The sequence below is a fragment of the Apiospora hydei genome, assembly GCF_038363865.1.
Source record: "Apiospora hydei strain CBS 114990 chromosome Unknown utg000002l_segment0_segment0, whole genome shotgun sequence".
Lineage (NCBI taxonomy): Eukaryota > Fungi > Ascomycota > Sordariomycetes > Amphisphaeriales > Apiosporaceae > Apiospora > Apiospora hydei.
In genome coordinates, this window is record NW_027117361.1 from 2,965,765 (window position 1) to 2,986,178 (window position 20,414).

General features: G+C 53.1%; 7 protein-coding genes across 7 annotated transcripts; 4 read left to right on the forward strand and 3 right to left on the reverse strand.

Annotated features, from left to right (window-relative positions):
• Window positions 1-397: 397 nt before the first annotated feature.
• On the forward strand, window positions 398-2,406 carry PG997_000950 (uncharacterized protein; the record flags this gene model as incomplete). Its single annotated transcript, XM_066805265.1, has 2 exons — window positions 398-1,855; window positions 1,915-2,406. 2 exons carry the CDS (start codon window positions 398-400, stop codon window positions 2,404-2,406), a joined length of 1,950 nt encoding a protein of 649 aa, XP_066675038.1.
• Window positions 2,407-5,912: 3,506 nt separating this feature from the next.
• PG997_000951 (uncharacterized protein) lies at window positions 5,913-6,092 on the forward strand (the record flags this gene model as incomplete). The annotated part of the gene is made up of 1 exon (XM_066805266.1): window positions 5,913-6,092. The coding sequence occupies one exon, from the start codon at window positions 5,913-5,915 to the stop codon at window positions 6,090-6,092; it is 180 nt and encodes a 59-aa protein (XP_066675039.1).
• Window positions 6,093-6,641: 549 nt separating this feature from the next.
• Window positions 6,642-6,975, reverse strand: PG997_000952 (uncharacterized protein; the record flags this gene model as incomplete). Its single annotated transcript, XM_066805267.1, has 2 exons — window positions 6,642-6,890; window positions 6,970-6,975. 2 exons carry the CDS (start codon window positions 6,973-6,975, stop codon window positions 6,642-6,644), a joined length of 255 nt encoding a protein of 84 aa, XP_066675040.1.
• Window positions 6,976-8,015: 1,040 nt separating this feature from the next.
• PG997_000953 (cytochrome P450) lies at window positions 8,016-9,282 on the reverse strand (the record flags this gene model as incomplete). The annotated part of the gene is made up of 3 exons (XM_066805268.1): window positions 8,016-8,255; window positions 8,384-8,545; window positions 8,623-9,282. 3 exons carry the CDS (start codon window positions 9,280-9,282, stop codon window positions 8,016-8,018), a joined length of 1,062 nt encoding a protein of 353 aa, XP_066675041.1.
• A 2,582-nt stretch (window positions 9,283-11,864) lies between these two features.
• On the forward strand, window positions 11,865-12,425 carry PG997_000954 (uncharacterized protein; the record flags this gene model as incomplete). The annotated part of the gene is made up of 1 exon (XM_066805269.1): window positions 11,865-12,425. One exon carries the CDS (start codon window positions 11,865-11,867, stop codon window positions 12,423-12,425), a length of 561 nt encoding a protein of 186 aa, XP_066675042.1.
• A 1,573-nt stretch (window positions 12,426-13,998) lies between these two features.
• Window positions 13,999-15,339, forward strand: PG997_000955 (uncharacterized protein; the record flags this gene model as incomplete). The annotated part of the gene is made up of 1 exon (XM_066805270.1): window positions 13,999-15,339. The coding sequence occupies one exon, from the start codon at window positions 13,999-14,001 to the stop codon at window positions 15,337-15,339; it is 1,341 nt and encodes a 446-aa protein (XP_066675043.1).
• Window positions 15,340-15,893: 554 nt separating this feature from the next.
• Window positions 15,894-17,042, reverse strand: PG997_000956 (uncharacterized protein; the record flags this gene model as incomplete). Its single annotated transcript, XM_066805271.1, has 3 exons — window positions 15,894-16,292; window positions 16,365-16,741; window positions 16,838-17,042. 3 exons carry the CDS (start codon window positions 17,040-17,042, stop codon window positions 15,894-15,896), a joined length of 981 nt encoding a protein of 326 aa, XP_066675044.1.
• Window positions 17,043-20,414: the final 3,372 nt, after the last annotated feature.

A 20,414-nucleotide genomic window follows, 5' to 3' on the forward strand; every position in this document is an offset into this window, starting at 1 on the left:
CACTGCGTTTTCCACGTCGGGCTGCTTGCTGCTAGGTGCTGCGGACAACTACGGATCACAACCGGGACACCGACCTGCACAACATCTGCAAACACCCGAGCCTGTTTTGTTCACGAGACTCCCTGTAGAACTTTACTGCCTTGACTTGCTCGTTTGCCCTTTGTCGTATAGAAACTGTAGCTAACCCGCCGTCATTGGCTCAATAGCCACTCTCCTTTTCTGTCCCTCGACCATTTCCACTTACACGCCAGTCTTGGCAACTACAACTCCGGCCACAATCGGGTGTACTGTACAACACGCACAATCCTGAGAAACCCCAATTGATCCAGATCGCGATTAAGGAAGGGTGGAATTAATCCGTTGACGGAAGTGGGAAGGAAATCAAAAACAAAATAAAATGGGCGACCAAGGCATTGACAGTGGCATGGAGCGGAATCACCGACGGCTTTCGGAGCCCAGCCCAAACACACACGACGATCAGATCCAGCAGCAGAAGGGAGCACCGGAGACGCCCAGCACAGAGACGGAGGAGCCGACCCAGTTCTCCCAGAACGATCACCCTCGCCGGATGGGAGGGCCGAATGGGGGTTTATCACGGAATCCGTCGTCCGGGTCCAACGCATCCGAGAACTTACAGAGCAGACTCCCGAGAAGCAACGAGCCTCGCAAACCCCAGAGAAGCCCAGCCGGGCCCCCGGCTGCATCCCAGAGGCTCGAGCCGCCTGTGACGAAAACAACGCTCAGCGAGCTCGACGTGAACAAGATCATCCACAACCCCAAGCTACGCCACGATATCAACTTTGACCCCGAGCTGCACTTCCGACCCAACCTGGACGGCGAGAAGGGCAGGAGAAAGCAAGTCAAGGCAGATCAGTTCTGGACGAGTCTGCGTGATCAATTACAGCAGTTTGTCGCAGACCCTGTACTGTTCCAGCAACGTTATGGTCAGGGCCAGGGTTGGTGTCTCCCGGTGTTGCTGAAGGCGGTGAAGGAAATCATCCAAACCCTAGTCCCCTCTCGTGACCGGGTGTATTTGGACGAGGGACTCAATGTGGATTTGATCATGCAGCAGTTCCACAGAGGCATTGCCGATCTGGAAAAGCTGGCTTCGTGGCTCTCTGGTGTGCTCAAATCACACTGCGCCCCTATGAGGGACGAATGGGTGGATGAGATGTACAACCAGCTAACCAACGGCAACCGGACCAATGACATGGAGGAGCTTGTGCAAGGAATGCGGAGTCTCCTGAGTGTGCTGGAAGCAATGAAACTGGATGTTGCCAACCACCAAATCCGGTGCCTCCGGCCAATCCTGATCGAGGACACGGTCAAATTTGAGAAGCGCTTTTTCTACAAGAAGATTCAGAGCAACAAGCTGGACCCTCAGATAGCACAGCATTGGTATGCTGTCGCCTGTCATGAGCTCCTGCCTAGCCAGGAATCCAAGGCGGCTTTCGGCGAGATGGCTGTCTTCTTCGAAGCATTGTCCAAACTCATCCTGCCCTCCACCATGGAACAGCTCCCAAACACATTCCTGTTCGATGAGGAGCGGATGTTCAAGCTCCGCGCCGACATGCTTGACCACATCAACCTGGAGATTTGCATGCGTCTCTACGAAGAGTTGGAGAGGAAGTACCGAAACCACGGCGCCATCTCGAGCATCTCCACGCCGTTCCTTGCAACGCCCATGTCAGATCCGTCGGGCTTCATCTCCTCGAGCAGCGACGACGATGCTTCCAGCTTCAACTTCAATACACCCCCTACCTCCAGGCCATCGAGTCTGGTCTTCTCTTCAGCCGGATCAGCTAGCTCTTCCCCTCGCTCATCCATGATTCTGCCTACAAATTCTATCTCCGCGGTGGCCGACGCGCGGACAAAGTCAAAAACCTGCACAGCTCCTTGGTGGCCTTGCTGCAGACATCACCCAGTAGCTCGAGGCCTGCGCAAAAGTGGAAGGCGATGAAGGACTCCCTGGCGCTCCAGATCTTCCGTTTTACCGACGCACCGTCCGACGTCCTGTTACAATTCGAGGACGAACTTGAACGACATCTCTGCGAGCCTGAGTCCCAGGTGTTCCAAGAGGTCGAGCGTCACTTCCACGACAAGCTGCTCGCCGAGCTTCAGCAGCGTGTGCGGGACCTGAAGCCTCTGACGGGCGTCGGCTTATTCTCGGTTGCCACTGGAGGGCGCATCAACGGGTCGAGCCGAGCCTGGGAGGGATCAAGAGATCATTCTATGGAGCGCGACGCCAGTGAGAGCTCAACACGGGAAGCCCGCGAAGAAGGTGGGATCGAAGATATGGCGACTAGGTTGACACATCTCGGACTCCTTCACTGGCGAGTATGGTCATCGCTCGTCTACGACGGCGATTACGTCGATACGGAAATGGGCGACTCCTTAACGCAGTAGAGAGTCCAAGGACTACTACTCACCATCCGGCCTTTATTTCTACCACTCATCCAGGCGATCACAGGGGGCGGGCACAGCACATCATTTCTACTACTAATACCCAACGGAGGCATCCAACGAGCTTGAATTATTTCGTATCACGCACATCAATACCCTCAAGTTACTCGACTTTAATGACGCATTATTGGCTACAGTTCTGGCACCCCAAGAAAAAGAGCAGAATTTCATTTTCACAAACTTGCATTACATCGGGGTTCTAGGAGTACACGGTTCTACGACGGGGTTGAGCACACATCAGAGGCCAAGCAATACCAGCAGCTTCTGACACCTGGCTTCTCATTTTAGATTTGGGAGACTCGGTGCCTCTTTTTTTGTTATTTTATTCTTGTTTTTTTTCTTTCTTCTATTCCGTTTGTTTGGCACGGAGGCGAAGATCAGCTTATTTTTCTGGCCCGACGCTGCTGATTGCGGATGGCAATGCGGCGTTGGGGCGGTTTTAGGAGCAGCCAGCATCAGACTATCCTTCGGGCACCTAAAGTCAAAGAAAGTTTGGACCTTGCTTCCGCCCACCGTGGCATCTCTTGATGTGGTGATATGCAGATGCACTTCGTGGCAGTCCAGTGGCCAAAGAAGGAAGTTTAATTTTTCTTTTGTATCGTGGTGTTTTAGGCACACGGCTCAAACGGTGGTTTGCTTTTTTGCGTTACGTGTGTTTTTCAGGGGTGACGGGGGAATTCGAACCGTCTGCCCATAGTGCGCGCGCAAAGCACCGAGCAAGGTGTGGTGGTGTTGGTGTGGCATCCCGAGATATCCAATAGAAAGACGTTCGCCATTGGTTCTAATTCGATACTGCTGCATTGTGACTGTTGCATACTCGCAGCCATTCTTACTATTATTATTATTATTATTACGCTCAGTATTATTTTTCCCCGAGTTTTGCTACCCTCGTCAAGTGGCGTGAAAGTGATGTCTCATGCACAGTGAGGCGCACAACATATACGCAGTATATGCGTGTGAAATGTCATATCGTGCAATCCGCATACCGGTCGCAGGAGTCATTAAATGATATTTTCTTTACGGAGGTTTTCGAAACCCAGGGGGGCCTGCTTGGCTGCTTACTTCCATGCTTGGTTGGTGGTGAGAAGTGAGCGGCAGCATGGATGAGGTGATCTGGATAAATGCGGTATATGCAAGTACTTTGTTGTTGCTTTTGGTCTCGGCCGCCGCCCGTATATGTCCGCCTCATACTTACTCGCTCATTACTATAATACGCCGGTCAGAATGGTAATAAGACAGACAGGCTCCTACGCAGCGAAAGCGGCGTTGCCGGGCATCGAAAGAAAGCAAGCAAGCGGCCAACCTTGGCTTGCTCACTCATCAACAAGCAAAACCGTTCAAAGTTTCAGTACTCCGACATTCGCATTCAAGCGTCGATCTGGTTGGTGTACGGACAATACCGTAACAGCGCCCATTGTGTAAGCAAGCATCCTCGGCTCGGGTTTCTGGTGTGTTTGCGAGTACCTCGTATGTGATCCGATATATCTCGTGGCCGGTCATCAAACGACCCGTGAGCCCATGTTTTGCCCCTGCAGCCACTGTTTGACGGGTGTGCAAACGACCGCCAGTTTCTGCCGTCCACTCCAATCTTGGGTGAATGGCGATGGTGGCGGCGAACATACAATTTTTTTTAAATTTTTTTGCCTTCCCTATTTTTACCGTTCACTTATGTGTTGGGGAAAATCCATTGCAGGGGAGCGCAAGAGGCAACAGATAAGCGATTCGTCGTCATTTGGGCGCATGCAGCCCATTGGCAAATCAACGTTCAATCCGGCTCCCAGCTGAGAAAAAGAAGAGGAAGAGCTGACTTGCCACTCAGGCACAGGCGGACGCGGTGAAAGTAAGGCGACAGATGGATTAATTGGATTTGACTGGAGGAGCAGCTCGCCTTGTCCGAGAAATGGTTGAAAGTTCAGTACTCAAGGTAAACTTACATCCCAGGCAGGCAGGTACACATAGTTTATTTCGACAGCAACGGCCTCTCTCCGGACTTTCACTACACACATACTACATCCGCAGAGTTTTTGATGCGGAATTGATTCCTGCTCCTCTGAAAACATGGGTAACAAACGGTTGGATTGGATGGCACGGTGCATATTTTGACGCCCATCCCCGGAATGTTGTTGTCGTGGTGGCTCGCTGCGTTTCTTCCTTCTTCCACTCTTTGCCTCTCGCTATTATCAATCATACCACCATCATCAGTCACCACCACCACCATCTGCCCCTGGATACTACCTCACAGACCGTTATAACAAACGCCCAGGCGCTCCCCCTTCTAATCAAATTTGTCGTATTCTGCTGCAGTTACGGGGACGTAACGAAGATGTGGCTATACCACAAATCTACTTTTCCTGCTGCTTCGCATCCATCCTTCTCCCTGCCCGAGCGAGCCGAGAGCTACAGAGGCAGGGGTTAGCATCATTGATTGGTCACATGAGAAAGGCTGTGTGCAGTATTTATGCATTTGGCCTCCATTCCATGTGGCATCGAGTGTGCTTGTGATGACGATACCTAGTTGTTTGGACGGGTTTTCTTGTTTGCTTCGCTACTTCAGCCCCTGGATTTGGTACGACGGGCCGAGAAAATCAGATCCAGCACATCATCCACTCCCTCCCTTGTTAAAATGCAGGCAAACCGCCTCGAAACGTAGCAGGCAGGCTCCTTGATCCCATTTTATTTGATTGTGTCTTGTCCGCCCATGTGGCGTGGGCAGGTCAAGGGTGCAGGAGCCATGCCGAGGTCTGGTCTCGGGAGTGCTGGGTCCCCCATCCGGATGATCGTGTTTTCTTTTACGATCCTGCATCTTCCTTGCTTGCTTGTGATACCCAAGGCGGGTCATTGTCATCCCCTTTCCCGTAACTCTGATGAGGATGATGATGGCATCCTTCCGTCTCCATATGCCAGCCGCCGTTTGCCTCTCTGGAAGCGGCATTGGCACACGATGAGAACAAACAAGCGGAATACGTGCATGCATGCATAAACCTAGCAATGAACTGGGATATTGAGCCTTCCCCTTCGTGGACCATTTGTTCCCAGGAATCCAACCTCATCCATGCCATTTGGGGCTGTGAAGTTGAGCATGGGACTTACTTACACGATAGTTTGGTTTGCACATGCATAGTACCACGAGAAAACGACCTGCTAAACTTCTTTCGAGGTCATTCTTTCCTCAGGCTTCTCTCGTCTTCAAGACGACCAACACCCACAGCCCCGAGTGCATCTAACAACAATTTCTCTCCAGAATAATACGGTGTCTTCAGTAATGCAATGTTGGTGCTACAAGATGACAGTAGGAGCACGGCCCAGCTCTATATCTTCATGGTGTTTCTGTAAGATATATACCGTGAACTCCAAGTAGCCCCGTCGACCCCTATCAACTGGCGACTCTTCCAAATCTCTAAACTGGGCCAATAGAAACGATGCAACTGCAGTGACTACCTCAGGCTGAGATGGACACTCTGGTCTTAGCAGGCTTGCTGCTGGGAGACTGCCATGCTGTACCACTCAAGGAGGGCGCCGCCCCGAGCGTGATGCTCCGTATCTTCTTCTTAGCACAGTATTGCATGTCGAAGGGACCGATCGGTTACGGGGCCGCGACGTGGAAGATGTCACCTTCGGAGTCGGAGTAGATGTTTGGAAATTTGTGAGGGCATATAGGAGTCAGAATCCCATGTGAAAGTCCAAGCCGGGGGGTAAGTAACCTCTAGCCTTTCGCTCGTGGATGTTCTTTGAAGTCCCGAATCACTCCATGTACAGTGATATCAAAGAAGAAGCGATGCTCCTACTCGTCTTGCTTGATGGCCTGGTTGATTTAAATCCGTTGGTTAGATAACTTGTCACACAGCGTATGTTTCCCCCTTATTAATCAAAGTGGCAAAAGGCCGGGTACCATCAGGGAAGCCAGACTAACTGAAAAGTAGCAGTGTATGCTCTATTGAGACGTCACTACGAAGACAGCAAGAGAGAGACAGCTGTTGCATGTAAGGCATCTCCTCCAGCAATGCAACCCGCAAAACCAGAATACTACCAAAGGAGCGTCCCAGCCCAATGTCTACCTAATCACAGAACCACCGATAGCTAAATCCGTAACATCCCATGATGACAGAACCAAACACCAAGAAACGTCATTGGCGTCAAAACGGTGCATCCAATCCGGATTCCGCCTCCCACATTACACTTCAAGGGCACACCAATTGACAGTAGCAGTCCCCAGCACAGTCTGGGTTGTTCAGCACGATGTTGCCGTTGCCATCGCAGGTAGCATCGTCTGCATCGCATCGGCTGCAGTACATGTAGTACAAACAGTCCTGCTGGGAACTCGGGAAGATCCGCAGGGGCACCATGGTGTCGTCGCGCTTGTTGTCTTTGAGCGGACCGCCCGAGACCAGGCTAGCGATGCCGGAGAGAGCTGTGATGGCAAGGGACACCTGTCCGTATGTGCGCGTGTGTTAGCTATCTATGCTAGCGGTCGCGGACGAAGAGGGTCTGGAGGAGGAGGGGATGTACCTTCATGGTAATGATGGTAGTGGTCTGCGAAAAGCTGGTATTGGAGAGTTGGTATTGAAGGATGTACCTGTCTAATGGGCGAGATGAGAGTTAAGAGGTTTATGATTAGGTAGGTATGGTCCGAGGAAGATGGGCGTTCGAAATTGGCGTTTCCATGCGCGAGGTTCTCAAGCCTTTTGTAGTCGAAGGAAGGCACGCCCAGGCCCTCCCAGTCGCCGCTTCCCTTCATTTCTACCCCCATCAAGTGTTGGGACGTTGTCGTCGGATAACCGCCTACACCGCGTGCATCAAAGAAGTCATATGTTCTTAATTCCAGCACCGATCACGACCTCGTTGGTTATATTCAGATGTCTAAACGGCGACCAAATGGACGTTTTGCTATCGTGTCCAATAGGGGCTCACAGCAGCGAAGTAAGGGAGGCACCGAAGCATGCACTTGTATACCGAAAGAGGCACCTTGTCGCAGTATAGGCAATCAATATTGACGTCAGTCCTGCAAAGAGCTCGATCGAGGCGAGTAGGGGTGGCATTCGCTTTTCCCATATGGCCAATGGCGTTATACACTCGCTTACTTTACATGACATGGCAACTTATCACGAGGCGACAAGCTGCAGCGTTGGCAGCTGCGACGCTGTTCGAGCAAACCTTTTTCGTAGCGAGGCATCCGCTACGGTTCGCGCGTCTGGAGATGGGATAATCATCCAACTCGACCCGTTCAAGACAATACGAATCCATTGACTGAAGTAGAATAAGAAGTAGCAGGTGAGTTAATAGTAATCCACGGGTAGCCATGTAGCTGGAACGCGGGCCAAGCCGTTTGTGAGGTCATTGACACCGCAAATACTATTCATCTATGCATGTATGTACATAACATATCAGCATACATTCGGATGGATGAAGTATGTAGCAGAGTGCTCCCTTGCACAGCTGCAAGTATATACAGACCTATCGGAAGGCCAACTTCGTCACCACGTCCAACACACGCTGCATACTACTCCGCGATGAGGGGCCTGTGTGTGTGTGTGTGTGTATGCTTGCCGTCGCACTCATGACGATGGCCTGCTTCTGTTGATGAACCGCACCATCAGCGGAGCAACAGCCATCGTAAAGCAGCCCAACGCTTCGGCGTCGAAGTGGTGGCCGTCCTCGCCCGGGCCGAAAGAGAGGCCGAAGTGCTGGGCTATCTTGGAGAGGGTGGTGCGCATGGACATCCACGCCAGATTCTTGCCGGGACATGAGTGTAATCCTGTATGGTGTACCGCAAAGTATTGGTTAGCCATCCATATCTAGGGTGGTTGACATATACCGTGGTTTAGTTAGGTAGTGTAGTGTGTTCTGTCTAACGGCGTGGGCGCAGCTCTACTTACCGAGCGTGAAGGGCAGGAGAGGCGCATCTTCGGCCCGCAGCGCAAACATTTGTCCTGGAGCTGAACCGCTCGGGGAGAAACTCCCGGGCCCGCGGCCAGTACCGCTCGTCCGTCTGAACGAGCTGGGTCGGGACGAAGACGGCGGTATTGCCGGGCACGAACTGCTCGTCGACCGGGTTCCGTGATTCGCGGTAGGTATCCCTGAAGCACTATATATATTGTGTAAACCCCTAAGTTAGCAAGGATAAACGGGCAGACAGATAGAATTGTCTTCTATCACGCATACTGGAACATGCATACCCTTAATAGCGAAAGCCCGGTCCCAGCTTCGTCGTCTTCGTCGATATTTGTCGCCATCACGGATCATGTTGATGGAAGTACATGTCTTATCAGTGTTGACCTGTTCATACCAGGTCGATTTGCGACATTTCAAATTGGGACCATATATCAGAACTGCTGACCTGCGCACGATACACAGCTCTCGAGGGCCTGGGAGTTGAAGTAAAATCGTGTTAGTCCGCAAACTGTCGTCTTTCACCCCTTCAGGGGTTCGTCTTTGGTGGCACTCACCTGTTCGTACAAAATCGCCGTACTCTTCGTGTATACGCGCCACATCTTTGTGGTATTGTACCGTCTTCGCAGCCTGGGAGACCGAGTAAAACTTGGTGAGTCCAGCCGCCAGAGGGCCAGAAAACCCGCGCAGCCTGTGGAAGAAGAGCCGGTAGATGCCGATGGAGACGAAGATCCCCACGTATAAGCTGCCGGAGACCACAAGGACCCGGAAGACGGAACTCAGAATCGAGAAACCCAGTACGAGCTGGAAAAAGAAATAGCCAACCCAAGAGACTAAGAGCCCTCCGAGGAGCCTGTACATGAACTGCTCGGCCTCGTAGGGCATGAGCAGGGTGAGATGGAGATTCACGCCCAGGGCAGCGGTTGAGGCCATGATCTGAGGATGGCTCAACATCAGATAGGTTTTGGTTATTCCTAAAGAGAGGAGCTCAGCCCTTCATGGTCCAAAGGCGTCCGGTACGATGGTATAATTGCTCTCCATCACCGAAGAGAACTTGACTTCTAAACGTCGTATGAGAAAGTACCTACGATGGCGTGGTCTTCATACGGTCGTCCGTAACTTAAGGATTGATTATTGAATGCAGAAAGTAGACATCATGAAGACCTATGACCAGGAAGTCGGACAATATAAATACCAGGACCTGTCGACTTACACAGACAGTTCTTCCCAGTCCACCGCTTATCGACACGCTGTCATTTGAGCAAGCCCCTTGATCATGGTAAGTCTTGATTACCCAGTCCTCATCCCTTCTCCCGCCTCTTCTACAATGTATTCACTCCTGCAGCTCCCGTTTATAGTACCAGGACGTCCACGATTGGCTGCTCTGGGGCTGTAGTGGGCGTCGGAGCAGCCTCCGCTACCGCGGCTCTCCACACAAAGACGGATGCTGACTTATCTCGGAGGAACATCAACATAGTCTGGTCCACGCTTTTCTTATCGCATCAGGTTGAGCAGCACTTCCAAGACCCCTGATTGCCCCAGAAGTCCCTGCTTTAGAGTACCGCGATCCCAGATTGCTCCGAGGGGCCCCTCTACCTCTCCTGAATAGGTCCCACGATCAGGTTTGTCGCGTCCGGTCCAGTGATACTCGCATGACTTTTGGTTTGCTCCGAATAACAGGCCCTCCTCTCCTGAAGATTGGGGTCGTGGGGCTTTTGGGTTGGCACCGGAACAAATTTTCGGTTGGTTCCAGAGATTGGCGAGTCACCTAGTCTGCTGTGCAGCTGGGACTGGCCAGATCTATCAATGCGGGTTGCGATATGAGTAACATGCCGAACGAGCTCTCTGGGTCCATGAAAAACTGTGGCAAATCATGTGACATGAGATACTTCGGTTTGCGAAGCCTCTTGCCTTGGGCTTACGCTCTGAAGCTGAAGACAGTGTTTTCAATCTCATTTGTGGCCCGCTTCGTACCTTTTTTTCATGACAGTAGGTACAACTGTGCCTTGATCATACACTCTTTTCGATGTTGATCTGGAATGATGTATGCGAGCGCATACATCTTCCTGAGATTCGTCCCTCTGTCCTCTAACTCCCCTGCCATACGATAGGCGGCGGCAACGCCGTTAATCTTGGCCCCTGAAAATGTTCATCGAGGGGAGGCTGGCAGCTATAAAGATGAACTGTATCACGATGCCGCACAATGGCCATCTTCCTGAAGATGAAGGATATATGCCACAGTCGTGCCCGAAATCGTAGGCGATGATGAGGCTGAACGCTGCCCCCATGACGTCTGCCGCGTTGAAGCCCGCTTGTGATGAAAACCACACACCAAACTTTTGGCATCAGAATATAGGGCGCCTCATGACGGTAGGTACATTCAGCACAACAATGGTGATGCTAGAGACGCTATTTCGAGGGTGTATGTACGGAAACTCTTGCTACATGATAAGTATTGAAGACCTGAGAAAAGGCCAGTCATGTCAGAATGACCTGTCATATTTCCATTTCTTTATTCCTCATCTGTAATACCAAGAATGAGGCAGGACATATCCGCATCTTCCAGGACCTTCGCACTTGCAAACGAGCCATCTGATGGCATCGAAGGAGGCAAATACGTGATGACGCATATAAGGCTCGTAACAATGGTGTGGAGATGAGTTCATCGAGTACCACGAGCTCGTAAGAGGTTCGTAAGAAGGACCAATCATGCCACTAGGATTTTTCACGTTCTAATATCCTCCTCGGGGTCCTCTACCATGGAATTTGACAAGACATCTGAATTGCTCAAACGAGGACACCAAGTCAATATACGGAGAGGGGACTCTGACGTGGGAGAATCGGGTGATCGCTTGATGAAGATACTTGTCTATACGTCAAAACGAAGGTATTATTTTGAATATTATTTGAATATTATGAAAACAGGGTGCAGCGTCTCCTTAACGAGGGAATTCCATACCCAACAGTGTAAGATTCGATGGGCATATTGCAAGGTACTTGGACATTTGAGTCAAGGGTGTCATGGAATGCAATCAGCATCATATATTACTTAACCACCCCTAAACATCTATTGATAGCAATGACTGCAGAAGGAGGCGGTAGCAGTGTCAGTGATCAGACGTCATGTCCCACCTGACAAGGCAGACAACAAAGAGTGAATTGCTGTGAGCGGCCAGTTTTACGACAATAACGATTTGACTGTTGATCATTATGGCGGGTTCTTAAATTGGAATACATAGTATGCAGGTCTCGTTTATGCTGCCGATCTGCTGCTGTATCAGGAAGAAGGGCTTATGAGCTGAATGAGGTAAGGCTATTAGGCAGCTGGGTAGAGCTTGCGACTGCCCCTGGGTTTTGACAGTCGGTCGATATCAGGATGTCAGGATCAAATATAAATAAGGGTGAAAGTCCATCAACACTGAAAGAAGCGAAATCTTCTGCATACTTCAGTGCTATCACCCAATCCACCCTGCTCGTATTGTTATCAGACATCATATTCATTACAGCCAGCAAATATGCTTTCCATTATCGTCTGGTCGCTCCTGGCGCTGAACGGTGTCACCACCGCCTTCCAGACCAATGCCGACCACAACTCGGAGATGACGGAGACGGTGCGGGCCAAGTCGGGCTACAAGGCGGAAGATTTTAATGACTTGGTGGACTCGGTGCTGGATGCGTGCGACAGCAACGGCTGTGACGTGGGCACGGAGAAGTGCAATGTCGCGCACTGCATCAAGATCGACGGGGACAACTCGGACGATAACCACGGCAACATCCTCGAGATCGTGGGCAAGTTCATCAAGGGCTCGATGCACACCGAGGACACTACCATCAGCGACTGCACCAGCTCCGGCTGCGGCTTCCTGCCCGCCGTCAACTACACCATTCCCGGCTACGTCTCGCTGCGGCGCAACTACGACAACGGCGACCCCAACACCCTGTACAAGGTCTCCATCAGCACGTCCGAGGCAAAGGACGCGTGCGGCGCCGTCTTCGACGCCTTGTCAGCGGCTGGCGGGCCGCTCAAAGCAGGAGACCTGTTCGGTGCCATCAAGGTTGCCGTCTGCACAGAATAGTTGGTTACATTGCACATTATCTTGGTTTGCTTGGTCCTGGGGATTGGAGGCTCTTAGTTGAGTTGGACTCAGTGGAAATTGCGGCAGCAAACTAGATAAAGGGGTCGGATAGATTAGATAGAGGAACTTCAATGTAAATTTTGCTTGTCAGCACATTCGGATGTCACACTCCTGGCTAACCAACTGATCGGGTTTGATCCAAGAAAGACCCCCATTCACTACTGATGATGTCGAGCTACCTGGGGACTTGTGAGCCTGATAGGGGTAGGACAAGGTGTTAACCCTTGCCAAGGCGTGGCAGCCCTTGAATTCTTGCTCAGCCTCGCTCGCAGCTGCTTTTCTCATTGCAGTTCGCGTAAAAAGACGCCCGCGACATACGACGAGCTACTGTTGCAGACGTTCGTGAAGTTGGCTTTCACAAGCTCGTTTTAGGCATAAGATTGATTAAGTGAATCCCAAAAAGACAAAAAACATACAACACCGAGGATTCCCAGGTCGTCACCGACCCTAGTACTAATTCGGCTCTCTGCTGCTTATATATGGGAGAGCGGACGGGATCCCTAGTATTCAGCAGGATATGGTCGTATGTGAAGGAATCTTCTCCTTTGCTAGTATATAATGGAATACTCACGTCTACTATTCTATTATGCCGAGGAGGGCGCTATGCGGCAAAGCACCTCCATTGCCTCACGACGCTTACGTACGCATTGATTGGTGGAATAACCCTTGAAATTTCTTTCATCTGACTCTCGGCAAGCAAACAAGCATAGAACGGCACTTCAAAAATCACATGTCGGGCACAGGAAGCTGCAGAGATCGATCAGTCAAGCCTTCGCCGAGTCTGCTGTTTATGGTGAGAAGAAGTGGACAGTTGCAACCCAAACCCCAGATTTTCATGGCCGTAATAGGCGCCGGAGGACAGCTGACGGACCCGATAGAGCGGTATGTGGGGAGAATGCGGGGAGGAAATCGATAGATGTGGTCGTCATGACTAGTAGACTGGTCAGCATCCAGGTCATTTGCCGGTGTGTCTTGCATCCCGGACAGGGGTTCTAGTCATTTTCCCTGGCCACTGAAAATGCCTCCCCTACACAACCCCGATATAACAGCACTCCGACCGCTCCGACCTGGTCCCCCATCGACTTGGCATATTGGAGAATCGACTCGAATTGGACACCAGCTCGCGATGGGAGATGACGGAGAGGAAATCTTGTCAAAAACGAAGTCGTCATGATGCAGCATCGTGGGGTGCCGTTCGGCTCATCGTCGGTGAAAGGCGGTGCCGAGGCAGTGGTTGGATCGTGGTATGATGCGGTGTGGCCAGTGGCTACGGTGCTCCGTAGTGTCGTATGGCATCGTGGCTCTCAGATGAGGAGAAAGAGGGAAAAAGAAACCCCCGGGTCGGCTATGTCTCAGTTGAGCGGCCGACCCGCGCGGTCCCGGGCACGTGTATAAAGAGGAGCCGGAAGTCTTGGGTTCTTCTGAGTTGGAATCCGTTGATCTTCACGGACGGTCTCGAGCAGTAGACACTTACCAGGCTCATCGGAGAACAAGCTGCTATTACACCACCATGATGGCGCCTTACTCAGCCCTCACCGCCCTCGCCCTCGGCGCCTCCCTGGCCGCCGGGTCCGTCACCATCCGGAAGACGGGCACGGCGCCCACGGGGTACGAGGTGGACTTCAAGTACACCAACGCGAGCGCGAACCGGATCCTGATCGGCGGCGGCCTGCAGCCCTTCACGGACCAGTTCCACACGACGATGCGGTCGAGCGCGCTGTACGACCCCAAGGACTACAAGGCCGGCGACTTCTACATCGCCACCTTCCCGCCCGAGGACTACGAGTGGCCGTACGAGATGGTCCCGTCCGCCGACGAGTCGGGCGAGTGGACCTTCACGACCCCGCTGCCCTCGGGCGTCTACTCGTTCGCCTACCTGGTCGACTGCGACTACGCGCCGCGCTGCACCATCGACACGGGCAAGCTGTTCGTCGACCCGGAGCTGCCGCCCTTCCGCAACACCGAGGAGGACCAGGTCGCCTCCACCTTCCAGGTGCCCTTCGACCCGGCCTTCCAGCTGACCACGGACGCGACCCCCGTCGACTTCGACTACGGCCTGTCCGCGCCCGAGGGCGAGCGCGGCACCGTCAAGACGGTCAACTACACGAGCCCCGGCTCCATCCACCCGGCACCCGACGTGCACGACTTCAGCATCTACCTGCCCGCCGAGTACGGCAGCGTGCCGGGCAAGAAGTACCCCCTGCTGTACATGAGCCACGGCGCGGGCGGCAACGGGGCCGACTGGGAGAACCTGGGCCGCATGAGCGCCATCATGGACAACCTGATCCGTGAAGGCCACATCGCCCCCACCGTCGTCGTCATGCCGTCCTTCTACAACCTCGACGACAGCCTGCCCAAGTTCGTCTACGGCGACGCCACGAACCGCGCCCCGCCCCCCTCGGCCCAGCACGTGCGCGAGAACTACGTCGAGCACCTCTTCCCCTGGGTCGAGTCGCACTACGACGTCTGCGCCGAGCCCGCCTGCCGCGCCTTCTCGGGCCTGTCCCTCGGCGGCCGCCTCACCTACGAGATGTACGTCAACGCGACCGACCTGTTCGCCTACTACGGCTTCTTCTCGCCCGCCGCCAGCCCGCCCTTCGTCGACGCCGCCGCCGTCGCGGCCAACCCGGGCCTCGCCGAAAAGGGCCTCTTCGTCGGCTACGGCCTCTACGACAGCGTCTTCGACCTCGCGCGCGGCCTCCAGGGCGCCTTCGACGGCCTCGGCTTCGAGTACATCTCGCGCGTCGCCCCCTATGGCAGCCACTACTGGCCCACGTGGCAGGACAACCTCTGGTGGTTCGGCGTCACGGCGCTGTGGAAGCCCATCCCCTTCACCCAAGAGACTGGGCGATGAATATATTTGATGATGGTTACGATGGGATGAAGGCTCCAAGAGGGGATAATAATTAGTCATGTATTTTCTAGGACGATTTGCATTAGTCCCTTTCTGTAAATGAACTTAGGTAAACACTTAATCGACCTCAGTCCTCTGCTTGTGATGGCCATTGAAACGATGACCGCTGGAGCAACTGTTAATGTCAAATCCATCTATGGTGACGCCCGCTCCAAATGCGACCCTCTCATGGCTGCGACTTTCCGCAACTTGGTCCATAGCCACTGCATGGACATATCAACCACTTTGCCAGTGCTCCTATACTTCATCGTATAAGTATCCATTGACATATTTATCTCCCTCTATCGGAGATATCCAACGCCCAATCCCTAGGAGTCCCGAACCCTGGGAGGATGCCGGGCCTTTGAACGAGCTGACATATCTGCCTCCTGTGCTGTACAGCTTCATTCCTTCGCCCCAACGCCATTTAGGATCGACCCTGCCTCCAATAACCTAGCAGGAGGAGCAATCTGCCTGACCATCTCAGCTCAACAAGCTCGTGAGTTAGACATCATTCACATATCCTTCTTGGCCTTCTTCGGTCGTGGCAATCCAGCGGCTCGTCGCGCCTCGACATCGCCCTCGGCCAACCACTTGCTGGCCTTGACCAGCTGCACGATGTTGAGGAACTGCTTAATAGCCATGACGGGGAAGCTGACACCTGCGATGACCCACGGCCAGAACGAGTCCATCTTGTTAGCGCGGGCCAGCTCGAGTGCACCAGCGCTGTACGGGTTGGTGAACAGCTGCTTGAGGACCGAGCTGTTAACTTCGGCGCCGTGCTGAATGGCTGATGCCTTGTGCTCGCCGACGTGTTCGAGGAGCTGAGGAGATAGTAGGGGCGAGGAGAAAGAAAGTAGGTAGAGGGCGATGAAGAAGAGCTCGTTGAGCGCGCAGGCAACGAAGAGGACAGTCTATGGTTGCATGTTAGCCGGATTGTACACATGGTTTCGAGGCAGAGAGAGCCAGCCTGTGGGTTTGCGCACCTTGTTGGTATAATACAAGTTCAACAGCCAGCTTCGCGACTTTTCAACAGACTTGTGGCTTGTTCCCGACCCGCCCATAGCCAAGGTCGCATACATGTGCATGTAGTGGCTCGCCAGATCCAGCGAGATCAGACCCTGGAAGATGAGCGACCATCGCGGAAAGGCAGAAGCCAAGAAGACTAGCAAGCACGAGGTAGTGCATCGATCTGTCACCATGTCCAGCACGGCACCGAATCGGGTCGATTGTTCGAAGTAACGTGCGGCGTAGCCATCGAGGGCATCGAGCAGGCACGAGATGCTATAGAGGAACGAGCATGTTCGCGGGTGCAGCGGCATGTAGTACAGAGACGCGAGCGCGAGTACGATGCGCGAATAGCCTGTGGTTGCGGTGCGTTAGCATTGGTCTGCGACCGCGGACGCGTGCAGCCGGGCGGGCTGGGTAGTGCCGTGCCGGGCATTTCGCTTTTTCGTACCTATGATGTTGGGCCAGAACAGAAAGATGTTCTCGTGCGGGTGGTCGGCGGCATTCTTGCGAACTTGTCCGTTGCCGCTGCCGCTGCCGCCGTTCATGGGCGATTGCACTTCGTCGTTGGCAGAAGAGGCCGCGCTCACGCCCTCGTTGTCGCCTTCGTTCGCGGCAGCCAGGGCAGCCTGGCGCCGGGTTTGTCGGACGGACATTACGATGCGAAGTGCTGCTGGAAGTTGGGTTTAAGTGGGGTTCGAGGGCCGGCTCATCGATTTGGTTCAAGGACGGGACCTGGACCTGGACCTGGAACCAGCTGGGGTGTGGGCTGTTGATGGCGTATTCGAGGGTGCAAAGGAAGGTCGGATCGGGGTCGTAGAAGACTGTCGAAGGAAAAGATGCGGCGATGCAATGGAGTGGTGTGTAATGTAGGTAGGTCAGGTGTGTGTAGGTTTGTTCCAATCCAACGTGGGCTCAAATGTTCGCGGAGCTACCTGTTCTGCTGCTGTGCTGCTATTATTATTTTCTGCCCAGCTTGCACCACTTACACCCACTCACGCCACGCCGAAGTGGCCGAATCAACCAACGGGGACGGCTTGGAACCTGAAAGTCCTCGCTGCTGACGAAATCGTCTCGCGTTGTTCCAGAAACTTACGTAGTGCCAAAATTTTGGGACCCGCCGCTCCGGTTTTCCCTCGCTCGCAAATCTGAGAAAGGCAGAAAGGGGGGGCTTGATCCGGGATCCCGGAATGATTTCGATGCTAAGTAGCCTGTCTTTTTCTTCTCGGCTGCAATAGAGGACGAGGCGAGGCGAGATGCCGTCTAATTAATTCCCTTTCAACAACGGTGATGCAGATGAAAGATGGACACCTGTCGGCTGATAATGATGATGCGGATGGACTGCAAACCCTGGGACGGAAATGCTTGGAGACTACGTCGGTGTTTTTGGAGATAACGCAGGCAGGCAGGCACATGTTCCATCCAACCTGCATGAGGCGCTGATTGATGTACCAATACCTCGAGACGCATCGTCGGCATCACCGGCTTCTGTATCTGAGAAGCTGCTCGCGCTGAAAAAGCAAAGTCCGGCGGACATTTACAGTAGCCACGGGCACCTTCTTTCTGCATACCAATCGGCTTGCTATTGCCATCGTCAATGCCATCAGGAAACATCATTTCAGACCTCTTGGCGACCTGATAGGTACATCTACTCCGTCCCTCCCGAGAGCTCCAGCTTGTAGCTTGAGTAGTATGAGCTTGCCTGCATGCGCCATCTGGAGGTAGGTACTTACAGCTTACCTGATCGGTTCCATACCTTACCTACCCAACCGATATCAATACATACATGTATATATTGACAGCTTGCTTGGATTTCATCATACACAGACCGGTCTCTCTTGAGACTGGGAACATCAATGAATATAAAATAAAAACCGGACTGTTCTTATCGCACTGTAACTGCCACTGCCACTAATGGCCAAAGCCAATCTGTCCATGCCTGGCGTGGTCTGGAGGCACGCGACTTCGCCAAACCGCCAAGCTTGACACACGGCTGCAGCTGCTGCACAGGGGCTTGCCAAGACGTTGAGTGAGTAAAACAAATGAACCCGTTTTGGCGCTGAACGAATTTTCGCATATCAAAATGCAATATGTCAGAATTCCATTTGCAGATCACCATATGCTAGCTTTTATGGCGAAGTACGCTGAGTGTTGAGTAGAGATCCAATGCGTGGCACTACGTCGAGCGTGGGAGGTCTCAGGAACAGGCTCGACAAGCTTCACCAACACCACCACCACCACATACGGTTGGTTATATAGGTACATAATCCAGAATACAGCCATCAGTCCTCGCACTCACACAGTCACGCCCATGCCCCACCCCAACGAACAGGTTATGAATAGCAACATAAGAGGTGCATACCTGCTGATCGCCAACATGGACTGAGGCCCAACAGGCCCTAGCAACCGAGCGAGCGAAGCCTAGACCGCAGGGCTGAAAGGCATCGATTCTCAAATGGGCTTACCCATTGGTGCTACCAGCTTACCATGGGGGCTTCTCGGAAGCCTCCGGCGTCCCATAACTGTGAGTAGCTTAATAGACTTATCAGACCCCTCGCCAGCTCTCCGAGGCACCACATGTTACGCCCAAAGGTCCGACTTCCTGATGTGATCAATCATGTTCAGGGTTCCCTTTTCAGCTCCAGACGGTCGAGGCAAGGTACGAGCCTGGGTACATAAGAGGGCCTGCTCGAGTTGAGAATCGGATCCTCAGGGTCTCATAGCGGGGTCGAAGGGGAGGCATCTCATACGATAACGCAGTGCCTATTGCGGCAAGTTTTCAGACTATGTTCGGGGTGCATGAGACGTAAGGTAGGGTTCATGCCATTCTGAATCGAGAACAGGGGCGGACTCAACCGCTTGCATGCAATAGTAACAAATACGGGTGGGAAATCCAGCGCCGGGACTCTGCCTGACACTCGGAGCTACGCGTAGGCGACGAGTAATTCGGCACACATTAGCGCCGACAACCTCTCCGACACATGTCCTGCTTGGGCCAGAATCGTATATGCTGCTATCGGGCTTCACGCTGTGTGGCGAGTAGTATTTCGCAACTATTCCGACCTTAGGGAGGTCGAGAGGTCGAGGTGCATCTCAAGCGTTGGTTGATCATGGCGTGGCAGTACAATAGAAGACGAGCCAATGCAGAGCCCAACCACCAGCGTTTCTTTCTTACTCATGTCGATCGTCAAGTGTTGTCAGAGAGGGGCTGTCCAACACCCTCTCTCTCTGCTGTCTGTCTATCAGTCTCTCCTGATCCTGCCTGACACCTGACTGGCGCTTTTGCGCGCTCGCCGTTGCCGGGTCTGTTTATGTACTACTAGCTAACCTACAGATCCAGCTCACAGGAGATGTCAATCAATGGATACAAGACCCTGGCCCGTTTGTAGGCGTCAAGCGTTTGACCATGCATGTGCATATAAGCAAACCGAGCCCACTTATCTCTGCCCTACTCACTGGACTTGCAGGTGCATGTGCAACGGTCTGCATGCCTAGATGCCCTACGGCTTTTGCGATCGACCTCTGATCTACTCAGTCACTGCATGTGGCTAGGCGGGCAGGCGGGCGGGCGGGCGGGCAGGCAGGCATCACAAATTGGCAAGTATACACGTACGGCAGGTAGTCTGGTAGCAGGTAGTACCTTACTGTTAGCCCTATGCAAGGTAAGGCAAGGCGTTGGCGTTTGTAGGCAACGGATGTTTGGAGGGAGAGAGATGGACGGACGGACGGGCACGATGCGACTGATCAATCTGACAGTCCAGTGCAGTCCTTTTCAAGGGCCTTGATTCCCTCGTCCCCAGCGGGCGACTTCTCACTTTTTCCTTCCTTTTCTCTCCCCATCGCCATCGCCTCCTATTCCGACCGACGGCATTGCGGCACTGCCCCCCAGAGCCCCCCTCCTAGCCCATCTGCGCCCAATCCGCGTTGACCGCATTTGCGACTTGCCCATAAGACTCTATATCACTGTGCTGCTGCTAATTGTGGATTGGGACACGTATTCTGCCATATCCCCTAAATCTCCCATTTTT